Raw genomic sequence first — 13,371 nt, forward strand, 5'->3', positions numbered from 1 at the left:
TTTGAACGAGATTGATTGATAAAATTTGCCAAGAATTTTCTTAAAACTGATTAATATTTAAGGCCGAATCATAAACAAATTTCAGTGCAAAACAAAATCCTTGAGCTACCGGCTAACGTCGGTTGTTGAGGTCAAACAATTGGCCTCAACCTTCGCTTTTGCATGGATTATGAACTTGCCCCTTAGACTGAAAAAATAAAAAGAAACAGTTTTCTGAGTTTGAAATGTTCATTGTGTCGCCCTCCTTTGGAACTGTGATTTCTACTTTCATTATCATTTCTCTGTTTGATACTTTTTCTGTCCGGCAGAAATCTACGTCAGTGCATTCGGCCCAAGAGAATGCTGATGTCGCCTCGTTCCGGCCAGAGCTGAGCCCCACCCCAGAGCCCACCGTCCCCACCCCTAGATTTGACCCCGTGTATTACGGGGAGTCAAACTGTTTCATCGTCCAACTGTTCTGCATTGATGAAAAATATGAGATGAGGTGAGTAAAATAGTGAGGTTGAGAAATTGTTAAATATCTGTCTGCTCTGTATAAGAGTAACTTTTATCAAAGACCATGGGACTTGTTTTTCCAACCATTAATTTGCTTGTCACTTTTAAGACCGTTCGTATGTGGAGTGCTGTGGTCTGTGGGTAAAGCTGCAGGTTGTGGGTTCGAGTCCTGGCTGGGTCATGGTGCGTGTGCCCTTGGGCAAGGCACTTTGTTACTCATTGCTTCTTGCCACCCAGGAGTAAATGGGTACCTGTGAGGGCAGAGATGGTTATTGTGGTTGAATTAGCTTCCTTGCGCCTAACAGGCAGCATCGAGCTGTATACTCCCCAGGGAGCTGAGATGGTATTTGGAATGTTTCATGTGCCCAATGAGCAGGGGTAATAATGATGTAGCGCCTTGAGCACCAGTCCTGGTGGATACATGCGCTTTATAAATATCCACTGTTATTATTATTATCATTATTATTTGGTTACTCGATTACTTGATTGATGCGTTGATTACTCAGTTAACATTTCTCCATTTGATTATTCGAAACCAATTTGCGACAATATTGGCTTCCTTTCAGAAGGTGCTGGAACAGCCAAAAGTTTTCATGCCGTAAATCTCATACATTCCATGCACAAAACTCTTTCCAAAAAGCAAAAGAAAAGTGAGACAAACACAAAGAGTGGCCTACTTGGTTGAAAGGTACTTGTAAGGTAGTTAAATGAAACATGCGTTCTCGGCAGCATGATACAACTTGACAAGTGGATGATATGTATTGCTTTTTTTACGTGGTTTATGTGAAAATTACCGTACACCAACAAATCGCCGTTTGATTAATCAAAACCGTAATCGAAAAGGAAACAACTAATCGATAGAAAAAAATAATCTCAAGCCTGTGGCCCAAGTCGCTTTATTGCCTCCACAAAGAAAAAACGAAACAATAATTCATGAGTACTATTTGGTTTGTTTGCGTAGATCCCTGGATTTTCTGCCGATGGCTTTCTCCCTGTTTCCTGACAAGGAGTTTTGCATACTCACCATGCCCCACATGGTGCCTGAGTTCCCTCTTCTCCAGAGTTTTGTCGTAAGTGCCGCTTTATTCGTAGAAAACAGAAAGTGCCTTTTACTCCTGGAAGCATTTGCCCTGAACGTTCGCAAAGAGACCTTGGGTGTTTTTTATCAAAGGTTGAACTGCACTAATTATTATGCATTCATTGGAAACAACGCAAACTCGGACAGAAAGAGCGCCACCTGGAGGCACTTGGAGAAAGGTGGTGATTTGTTTTTCACTGGAAATTAAAGATTACGACCTCCAGGACACTTTGTTTTTCAACTTTACCAAATTATTTTTATATTCCCCTCTCCCCCGAACCACCCCTAAAATGGTTGCCAATCTCTGGGCGCAGATCTAAATGTAGCCAAAATTTGAGGCCATCTTGCATGATCTCTTTGGAAAAGCATTAGAAAAGGTCCCTTCTGATGATTGATGTTTGCAACAATGATCAATTATAGGTATGAAATTTATCATAAAATGTCCAGGGCTAAAAAGGGATGTCATTTTGTTTGTGTAATATTCACATTGTCAGAACAACTTATTCTAGTTAAAGTTTCATCATTTTGCAGAAACTAAATTTCATTATTGGGTTGCATCTTGTTTTGCATCAAACAGTCAGATCTTAAAAAAAGTCAAAACCAATGAAGCTCCAGTGTTTTATGATACATTTCAAAGGCTGCTTTGCCAATGAATTTTTCCCAAGAAAATCTTGAGAAACAAAAGAGGTACTTAACTTTTATTATTTTTCCTACTGGTCATGAAACCAAGGATTCATCAAAAGAGCCCTAGGCACTGTAGCTCAAAAAGCCTGAAGAAACCTGTAGAGAGAAGACAATGAGAAGGAAATATAGTTCTAGAGGTGGGAGGAAAATCCCAGAAGAATATTCTCGGTAACACCCACAGAATCAGGTAGGAACTGAAAACCCAGTCCACATATGGTCTTGGTAGGAATTGAACCAGGGCTATAGCAGTGAAAGGCGACGAAAGTAACCACTGAACATTTACTTGGCATGTAAAGGCTGGGTAAAATCTGAAAGATATGGAGCTTTGCCAATAAATGAACATCCAGAACTGATCATAAAAAACTGATATTTTTGTCCCCAGCGCGTGACCCCAAAGTGCCCCAGTATCCTGCCCCAGGAGCTGTACGTCTTCAATCGCTCAGGCTTGCTGCAGTCCTTCCAGGTCCGGCCGGCCTGCACCAGCGATGAGCAAGGGGTGGAGGAGCTGACCCAGCACATTGACAACAAGGACGGCTTGATGGCCGACCTCAGGCAGTACAACAAGGCTAGGAGAGATCCTGTAAGCAGATCTGGATTGGCAACTATTGATCAACTCTTGACCAACTCTTGACCAAATCTTGATCAACTCTTGACCAACTCTTGACCAACTCTTGACCAACTCTTGACCAACTCTTGACCAACTCTTGACCAAATCTTGACCAAATCTTGATCAAATCTTGACCAAATCTTGATCAAATCTTGACCAAATCTTGACCAAATCTTGATCAAATCTTGATCAAATCTTGACCAAATCTTGACCAAATCTTGATCAAATCTTGACCAAATCTTGACCAAATCTTGATCAAATCTTGACCAAATCTTGACCAAATCTTGATCAAATCTTGACCAAATCTTGACCAAATCTTGATCAAATCTTGACCAAATCTTGACCAAATCTTGATCAAATCTTGACCAAATCTTGATCAAATCTTGACCAAATCTTGATCAAATCTTGACCAAATCTTGACCAAATCTTGACCAAATCTTGACCAAATCTTGACTAAATCTTGACCAAATCTTGACCAAATCTTGACCAAATCTTGACCAAATCTTGACCAAATCTTGACCAAATCTTGACCAAATCTTCATGACATTTTGATCAAGCTTGATGTACAGGGTGGTCTAAAGAAAGGTTTACACTTTTTGAGATACAGTTTTTCTTGTAATTGGGGAAACACGTTAAAATTGTTCCAAGATATTCCTAAAGGAAGGAACTACAGAGTATGCAGCATAACAGAATTGAAGCAGATTTGACTGCCTTTCAGAACACCCTTTTTTTCTCAGTAATTCCATCATGCAAGTGCAATTTTTTTCCTGAAGGAATGGGAGAACTATGCGATAACTGATCTGATTTATTATGGTAAAATAATTGAATGATTAAGTATGTTTTTATCAATTACAGAGGAACGTCGCTATACTGAACACCGCTATACCGAACATTCGGCTATACCGAACATCGTCTTTGGCTCCCGATTTTTGTGTACAAAACGTACTGAACATTGTTGTTGAAAAATACAAACAGAAAGTGACAAGTGGCTATCATTTTCCCAAGGAATAGAAGGGGAAAGCCACCTATTGTCGTAGGTAGTAATGCATGCAGGGTGAATTTCTGAAGGGCACTGTTTATTGAAAAGTGAGTACCGGAGCATCGCCACCTTAAAATCGCTATACCGAACGATCACTATTACAAACAATTTGTGTGGATCCCGCGGTGATCGTTATAGCAACGTTCCACTGTATACCATACCATTTTTTTCAACATTTGTATAATGTTTGATCTCATAAGGACGGTACCCCGATCCAAGCCTTCGTGGCCACCTGCCTGGACCAGATTGTTGGCCTTGCCATCACACGCCAGGAGGAGGACATCGAGTACATCCGCTCCCACTACAACATCGAGGACTTCATCTACTTCAACCACCACCGACGGGACGAGCACGGTCACCTCCATCACCTGGCCCTCAACCCCATCTTCCAGCACCAGACCAAGCTCTTGATGAAGGAGGTCCTGCGGCAGGCTCACTACACCTGTCTCTACTATCCCGTCTACCCAGTGTATGCGCCCCAGGAGGTGAGCGTCTTGCTTAGCAAGATAGCAGGGTTACCAACCAAAAGAATGTCATATCTTCATTGCCAGTGATACCTGGTTCCCAGCAGAGTGGATAAAAACCATAGAGCTACATTAAATTACTAGAGCGCTAACTCCTCATTCTGCGCGCGGAGACGCTTTGAAGCCGTCCTGGGCGCAGACATTTTGAATTCATGTGCGTGTTTGTAGAACATAATGAGATTAGATGGATTGAATTTTGAAAGTGTATTCTAAATGCAATGCGCAAGTAGAAGATACGCAAACAACTTAAGCGCGTCATTGACGGTTCAAAAAATGTGACGGCAAAAAGCACCTGCAGTGAATACGCGCACACGTTGCGCTGTTTGCGTAGAGCAAAATGACAAGCTCATTTGATGATCGTGCGTTTCGGTTTTGGGCGTATTGGCTTCGATAACGCACCGGTAAAAGCTGTACAAAATTTCTAGGTCTCCATAGGTTTGTGCACAAACATGGATGCGCCCAGCAGGCATTACTTTGTACACGAAGTTAGCGCTCTAGTAATTTAATGATAAAAACGTGTTTAGCAAGGTTGTCTGCTTATATTAGCACCTTGAGTAAGGCGCTTTTCCTCAATTACTCCTCGCAACCCAGGTGTTAAATGGGTACCGGCATTATTCAATGCTGGGAAGGTAACAGACTCGCTGTGGAGGAGGTGTGGGGATCCCCCACAGCAGCAGCATTATATTGAGTCTGGCCCAATTGCTTTGAAAGAGAGATGGGCACTCAGTTCCTGTGAACACAGGCTCGTCCCCTTTTAGTAGCACCCTGTCTTACAATCTGGGCATTGTGGGGTTCTTTCCATCCTGACATTAAAAAATCAAGGGTCCATGTTAGTGAGTGAAAAGAATTAACCATCCTAGTATTTAATCAAAATAATGCCTTACACTTAAAACCCTTGATTGTATCCTCAGTGTACCGTCATAATTCATAGTACTTTGTAGGATTTTGAAGAGATTTTTTTTTCTGACAAAATTTTGAACAGCAAAGTGCAAAGTTTTATTGAATGAGACTTACAGGTTTGCATGGTGGATATGAACAAAGAATAGAAAGTTTGCGGTAACACCGTGTGAATAATATCTCTGTTGAGTTGTGTGGTTCTGAGAAGAACCAGTTGTTTTAACTCAAAGTTACGAACATTGTGCTCTGTTCGTCATCAGGAGACTTATAAGGAAACTTTATACTACATCACTAAATCAAGGTCTTTTCTTCTAAAATAAAATGTCACAGGATACAAGAAACCCTATCTTGCTCTGTCTGTTATTTGTAACTTGGTTCAGAGCAAAATTACACTATGTGCCATGTTGGGTGCTTTATAAACGTGATGAAATGTTTGTGTGTGGCAGATACGAAGCAAGCATTCGTTGGTCACCAGCTTGAACTACATGGTACCAGTGAGAGCCAGACGGCAGATTGAGTATCCGGTGGAGCAGCTAGGGGGTAACGCACCCTCAGAGAGAGTCCTCAAAGAACAGGTAAATTACTTGTTTCAAACAATGTAAAAGTAAAGTCTGTCATGAGCCAATGTGGCCCATCAGGCCAGCGTTTATCTCCGGTTTCAGTTGCATGAAACGACTGAGAATATTTCTACTCCCCCTGAATGGGATGCTGGTCCATCGCAGGTTACTCCCCAGCTTATGCCAGTACCCATTTGTACTCCTGGGTGGAGAGAGGCAAGTGGGGGTTAAGTGGCTTGCCCAAGGACACAACATATGACCAGCAGCTGGATTTGAACCCCTGACCCTCTGATCATGAGTCACGAACCCTAACCACTAGGCCACACTCCCCACAAAACTATGTTTCAAACTATGTAACAAGACCTTTTTGAAAAAAAAATGAATTTTTTGAGATAACATTTCAGTATGTAGTTTAGTCAGTTGTGGACTCAAGTGCCAACTGAGCAAGCTTGTGAATTTTTTTGGCAAGTCTTTTTTTTTTGGAGCAAAAGTTTTATTTTCTAATGGCAAGTATCTTTGAGGCCCTTATTAAAAAAAAGTGGAATTTTCCAAATTTTAGATTGTTAAAAGTTTCACATTTAACAAGGTTGCTTCATTTGCATTTTATTTTTGTAGTGGTGTATTTTTAACATTCTTATTTGCATATCATGTAAATATATACAGCCCAGAATCTTTTGCATTCAGAATTCTGTCAACGAATTCAGAATTCTGTCAGTTTTGTTAATTTGTGCTCAGAGATACTTTTAAATGGACATTTTCAGGAAAAGTACGCTCTCAGCCACATGAATCGCAAGTTAACCCTTGAGCCCAAGGTCACCATCAATGCTCGGATCGTGGTTGTTGGGGCTTCAGACGTTGGTGTTGCTTTCCTGGAGACCCTCACATTCTGGTGAGTTTCATCGAGAAAAATATCGCCTTGTATTCCATTTTAAGTCCCTTTTGGTTGAACTGTAGAAAATCTTCTCTTTATTGCATCTTTCAAGTTTGAAGCTTCTTCAAGTTTGATTTCACTGAAATCACCACATTTGACATAAAGAGCGGATAATAAACTATCTTGTTACATGTTGGTCAAGAAATTTGCATTATTCTGACGATTTACATAACTCCCAACATAGTGCGCAAATGTTAGGGACAACAAAGGATTCAGGGCTGATGATAGGGCTAGCACTGTGCATAGTATTTCAAAGAGAAAAGTAATAGCAACTTGCTTTATCTTCGGTCATGGATGGACTGACAATGTGATGTTTAGCCCACAAAATCTAAATAATAACAGGGTACAACACACATGATTTTATAAAGAAGTGTGTTTAAGTAGATGTAACTTTTGAATGACCTAAATATGCAGCTTCCTTCTTGTCATAGCTGATCAGAGGGTCTTCAAGCAATTCGAAATGAAGATAACCTAGAGTTGGAGGCAAAATGTCCACTTTCAAAAGTCATCCATTTGTAGACATTGTCAAATCGTATTCCTTTGCACTAGATAACAACGATTGAGCAGTTTTTAGGGTTTTTTTCCATACAGTTTTAGTTGCCAGGCACAAATACATATTGCATACTATCGTCAATCGCTTTTATAGTTGGAATAGCCAGTCCTTTGTTGTATTTCACTTGATTGTTCAAAATACATGCATACAAAGATGTGGGTTATTCATTTCTGTGAGAGTTGTGCAGGTGGGTTAGAGATACCATTTTCTAGATGTCCACACAGCGTCTTAGGAAAGATCGGAATAATAAACTTTTTCGGATACTGGGACATTTGTACCTGCAGCCCACACCTACGCTTCAACAACCTGGTCCTGATCTCACCCAACGGGCTACCAGGAGAGCTTGCCCCCGACCCACTCCGGGCCAACTTCCTATCCACCAGCCGCTGCTACTCACAAGACCGGCTGGCTCAGATATCCCTGCGTTCCTGGATCAATGTGGTTGCTGCTAAGATGGTAGCCATCAACAGGTAAGGTTTCATTGCACCAAATAAGCGCTCATAGAAAACAACACAAAATCGGACAGAGACAGCGCCACCTGGTGACGCTCAGGAGCAAGGTGGCGAGGTTTTTTTTGCTGGAAATTAAAGATTGCGACCCCTTGAACACTTTTCTTTTCAATTTTATTAGTGGTAACCGGGTCAATTTTTTTTTTATATTCCCCTCCCCCAAAACCACCCCTAAAAAGGTTGTTAATCCCTGGGCCCAGGTCTAAATGTAACCCCCCGCCTCTATGCGATATAGACCCACAAGTCCGGCTTTTTAAAAAAAAAAATCGCCCGAGTTGGAAGCCACAAGTCACAAATATTTGATTGACATAGATAGTTCTACAATCTATTCCAATTATAAGCCACAAGGTCCTCTTATTCAAAAGTAACTGTGGGGTCACAAAATATTAATGAGCTCGTGCGCACTAATTTTAAGGTTTATGGTGGTGTGCACCAATAAGGGCTCAGGCTTCTCTCCAGTAACATCCTTCATTGGCAGAATCGCCATTCCCGTAACAACTGACCTCTCACCACTTCTCATATTCAAGTGGTGCTTCCAGAGTAAAACCTGTTTTTTTTTTCATCCAAATTTCACAAGTTGCAATGCAGAGTGACACTTGAATCAAACGTAAAATGCTTATCAACTTTTAAGGTCATTCTGCAAAATTGATCTTCATGTTAGCTGGGCTTCCCTAATTTCATGGATGTTCGAGAGCCATTTCTGCCTTTTGATCTAATTTCCTGAGTCGCATTCAGGTCATGCGTGTGCACAAAATGTATACATGAATATTACTTCACCCAAATTGCGCTCCCAATCATTTTGACGTTACTTTAATGATGCAAGGAAAAATGTCGGTGTCATTTCGTTCATTTGCTTCACATTATTCTGGAATCAAATATAGCACCAAAGTCAGGTTTGAGAAGAAGGTTTAAGAAAATTATTGGTGCTCAATGATTATGTGTTTTGTTGAATAACTGCTATTTGTAATGTGGTTTTGAAGAATTGTGTAATGGGAAATTGTGTTTAGGTTTAAAATTGGCAGTTGAGATGGGAGTTAAATTTGTTTTGTCGTTAAAAAGTTCCAATGAGGCTTACCAGGTCAAAAGTAATATGCATTCAGTATTGCTTGATTAAAAAAAAAGTTCAATTCAAAAATGTATCTTTATTTTACTGTCGGTGCGCAGAGGTAGCAAGTATGTGAAAGTAGCGGGAGGAGCCAAGGTACCATACGACCACCTGATCCTGTGCACTGGGCAGCAGTACCAGACTAGTTGCCCAACTGGGGCTGACATCTCCGAGCTTGTCACCAATGCCTCCCTGCCACAGAAGCCCGACGCTCGCTACAAGGGAAGAGTGCCCAAGAATGTCTTCATAGTCAACGATGAATACAATGCTGCCTGTGTCCTCAAGTGGCTCAACAAACACTTTCTCAACATTGAAGGTACGCGGTAGGGGTGTCTGTTTGTGTGCTGATCTGTGGACTGATTGGGTTGTGCACAAAGCTATCCTCTAGATATCTGGAACCGTATGTGTAAATATCAATCTTACGTGATTGCACTTTACTGCACATGGGGTTTAACATGCATGCACACTTCAATTTGAGCTTGTACATCCTAAATTCCTCTTGCTTGGCTCTTGTGATCAGGCACAGAGCACATTCCAATTTAGCCTTTAGTCGAGTCCCACGCGCTTACCCAGACACGTGACGCACCCCGGATGCTGACACGTAAAAGACTAGCACGAGCGGCGAAGCCGCAAGGGCCTTTACCATCTCGTGGAGAACGCTTATGTTTTTCTTTACATTTATCTACCGATTTGATAGACATGCATAATGCATTACCCATTGTGAATTGACCAATGAAAATGCAGAATTACTGTAAATCAGCCTGTCTGGCGCCAGACAGCACACGCGCCATGGCGCAGGTGCTGTTGCTGGTGACCGCAAACCACCGTTAGATGATTGGTTTATATTGCTTGATTTATATTACTTGAATAAATGAATAAGTGATTAGTTCCGCTCGTGCTAGTCTTTTTACGTGCCAGCATCCGGGGTGCGTTACGTGTCCGGATGGTCCGGGTATAGGCACGTGGGACTTGACTTAAGGCTAATTCCAATTGTGAAAGATCATGAAATATAAAGTATGGTTTACTTTTGTATATATCCAAAACCTTTCGTGGACTTTATTGCTTATAAGCAACTCTGTCTTCAGCAAACATTAAAACATGAGTGAAGCACTAAATTCTATTATGTAGAAAATACATCCCAAAACACTCTGTGCAATTCTGTGCACATTTTGCAGTTCATAAAGGGAAAATGGAAAGCTTCTGATCGGAATATAGTATATACTGGGAATGCAGTGTATTGAGTGGTTCTGTGTTGTTTTGGTATAATGGGCATAGGGAATGCATTTGTTGGTAACACAGATGGGCAATTTCTTTGATAAAGAATTCCTAGAAATTTGTAGAGAGCACAAATGCTCAGGACTCAGGACTAAGCCTAAGTAGCTATGAACTGTAACTAACCAGTGCGTTCTTATACAGGGAAAGCCATTGTATATGGACGCAGCTTGGATGCATACTCTGCGGTCCAATCGCTGCTTGCAGTCGGCCTGCCAGGCTCTCGCATCACCTTCGTGCAGCCACCTCTCAAGTACAGCATCACGTGCTTCAACAACCCCCAAGTTGAGAAGACTGTACACGAAGCAATAGAGGCACAGGGTGTGCAGATGTACGATGGTAGGTGTCAAAATTGTCTTGACTGTTTGTGAAATGAGGCTATAAGGCTATAGACTATTTTCATGTTGCGGACATTGTGATTTTTTTCCATTCAAATCAACGTAACCAAAGCGAGGCTGGAAGGAAAAATAGCCTGGTTCATGTTTTTTACAAAAACTTTATCATTCAGTACTGTTATTGGGTACAGGGAACATGACTAAAATGGTGGCAGCATGATAAAGGTCTATTGAGAAATAGATGAGGAGCTTGACCCTAATGCATTTTGCATTTCTCTGGTACCATGTCATATTAAAGTGAAGTCTTTGATGATTGCAAAAGTGTCTTAGAAAAATCCATTGAAATACAAATAAAGCTTGACAGAGTCAGTTAGTTGTGACAACAATTTTTAGCAAAACAGTTATTCTATGTGCGTTCCTACAGTTTGTTGAATTTGATTATAAGTGAGTTAAACTACTGGGTTTTTTTTAGATTGAAAAAACTTTAAAAGTAGTAAGATAGAGATTGAGATACAGCAGTAAGATTGAGATTTGCGAAAACAGAAGCATTGCATTTGCATTTGTGAAGCATTGCATTTGTGAAGCGCTTTGAGACATTTTGTGTAAAGCGCTTTAATAAGAGTCATTATACGTGTAATGGTACCATTTAGGAGACACGTTATCGTAATTTCTTTGCACGATGGGAGACATCGGTCATTAGGGAGACATTTTCACGTCTTTCACGTCTCCCTAATGTCACAGCCCCCCTTTAGAGGCAAAATTTTATTGTCGCAATTAGATTATATTTGTTGCTCGTGGTCTAATTAGTAAACATACCGAAATTCGTGGAAAAAGGACAAGGGAATATTGGGTTAGGCACATTTAAGTTTGAAAAAGTTATGCACAAGTCTATGGGGATGTCTCTCAAATGTCCAATCCAGGGTAATTAATATTATTATTATTATCATTTCCTGTGTTTTAAAAGTGTGTTACTGTCCTCACAAAAACTTGCTGGTCTGTTTCAAGTCCAAACAGGTCTTTCAGTCACAAGTCACTTCACATGTTATTCCTGTTATCGTCCAGGTTACTACCTTGCTCAGTGGAACGATGGCAAGGGAGGAGATGAAGTCTACTGCACCTCCTTCACCTCGGACACCAAACCCATCAAGCTGGAGTGCTCGGCCTTCTTCTGCTTCAACAACAAAGCCGTGGATTCTGATGCTTTCAGAGGTATCTTTATTCAGAACTTTAGTACTAGAAACCCTTAGTTAGGTACTTCAAACAGCATTTCTTGAAACTGTAGTACTAACTCCAAGCCTATCAAGCTAGAGTGCTCGGCCTTCTTCTGCTTCAACAACAAAGCCGTGGATTCTGATGCTTTCAGAGGTACCTTTATTTAGAACTTTAGTACTTGAAACTCTTAAGTTAGGTACTTTAAACAGCATTTCTTGAAACTGTAGTACTAACTCCAAGCTCATCAAGCTGGAGTGCTTGGCCTTCTTCTGCTTCAACAACAAAGCCGTGGATTCTGATGCTTTCAGAGGTATCTTTATTCAGAAGTTTAGTACTTGAAACACTAGTACTTTGATTTAGGTAATTTCAACAGCATTTCGTGAAACTGTAGTACTGAAACCAAGCCATGAAGCTAAAGTGCTCTGCCTCCTTCTGCTTCAAAAACAGTTTCAGTCATAGTGTTATAATGTTTTATCAATTTTTTTCTCTAGCCATTAATGACAGCTGTCTGGTGTTTGATGGCAAGCTGGTCATTGACGCTAACTTCCACACCAACGACCTGTCCATCAGAGGTGCCGGACCACTGACAAAGTTCCAGCGTAAATATCATGCTGACCAATGGTAAGTCTTATATAGCATACAAGACACGGTAAAAGCCCATCTCTCTTTCATTGGCAATTGGGCCAGACTCATATTGCTGCTGTGGGGGGATCGCCACACCTCCACAGCGAGTCTGTTACCTTCCCAGCATTGAATAATGCTGGTACCCATTTAACACCTGGGTTGAGAGGAGTAATTGAGGTAAAGCGCCTTTCTCAAGGGCACAACATGCATGGCCACGGTGGGACTCGAACCCACAACCTCATGATCATGAATTCTGTGCTCCACAGCTAGACCACACATGCCCTTTGACTTGTGACAGAGGAAAGATTTGACTTGTGATGGACCTAACTACAACTCCTTCAATTCATTCCAATTGAACAGGTCCCACGCCAACTTCAATTCCAAGGAGGTTGGCAGTGCCCTGGCATCCACCATGCTCAGACTGTTTGACCCTACCCTAGAGACTGACGTGACCCCGCCCGTGGAGTCGGTACCCCTCATCCCGATATACACTGAGGCTAAGGTGCAAGGGGCATGCCTACCGGGCGGCTTGAACTATCTGCACTTTGGCAAGCCCAGCTTAGACACGCCGTTGGAGGCAGACATGGCCCAGCTGGATTATGTAAGAATGTGGAAGACAGACTTGATTGCCTTAATGTAAAGGACTTCAAACAATGCACAATGATGTTAGTTTTTACCGGGAACCGTTGTGAGCTGATATGAGGGTTTACTGTACACATAGAGTTAAGCTTCACACTACCAATATGTATTCACAATACCAGAGATAATAAAGAGCTTTTATAATGTGCCAAATCCATCTTGGTTAGATGCTCAAGGCACAGAAAAAAACAACAAATAAACATGAACAGCAAGAACAGTAGGGAACAAAAGTACGCACAAATGAAAATACATGAATATGAACATGAGTGAAATCAAACTGGACGATTGATGAAATGAAAAATTAAGGAAG

At 41.3% G+C, this 13,371-nt stretch overlaps 1 protein-coding gene across 1 annotated transcript in view; it reads left to right on the top strand.

Moving 5' to 3' along the window:
- LOC119740914 (cilia- and flagella-associated protein 61-like) overlaps positions 1–13,371 on the top strand; it is a 36,246-nt gene that overhangs the window by 16,110 nt on the left and 6,765 nt on the right. Inside the window, exons 12-23 of the mRNA XM_038216393.1 lie at positions 309–484; positions 1,457–1,565; positions 2,640–2,837; positions 4,104–4,388; positions 5,771–5,899; positions 6,643–6,770; positions 7,650–7,835; positions 9,039–9,295; positions 10,396–10,590; positions 11,649–11,795; positions 12,290–12,419; positions 12,783–13,023. Of these exons, the coding sequence (XP_038072321.1) occupies positions 309–484; positions 1,457–1,565; positions 2,640–2,837; positions 4,104–4,388; positions 5,771–5,899; positions 6,643–6,770; positions 7,650–7,835; positions 9,039–9,295; positions 10,396–10,590; positions 11,649–11,795; positions 12,290–12,419; positions 12,783–13,023 (2,181 nt within the window). The remainder of the gene's footprint in view (positions 1–308; positions 485–1,456; positions 1,566–2,639; positions 2,838–4,103; positions 4,389–5,770; positions 5,900–6,642; positions 6,771–7,649; positions 7,836–9,038; positions 9,296–10,395; positions 10,591–11,648; positions 11,796–12,289; positions 12,420–12,782; positions 13,024–13,371) is intronic.

Source organism: Patiria miniata, unplaced genomic scaffold (genome assembly GCF_015706575.1).
Source record: "Patiria miniata isolate m_02_andy unplaced genomic scaffold, ASM1570657v1 HiC_scaffold_5, whole genome shotgun sequence".
Lineage (NCBI taxonomy): Eukaryota > Metazoa > Echinodermata > Asteroidea > Valvatida > Asterinidae > Patiria > Patiria miniata.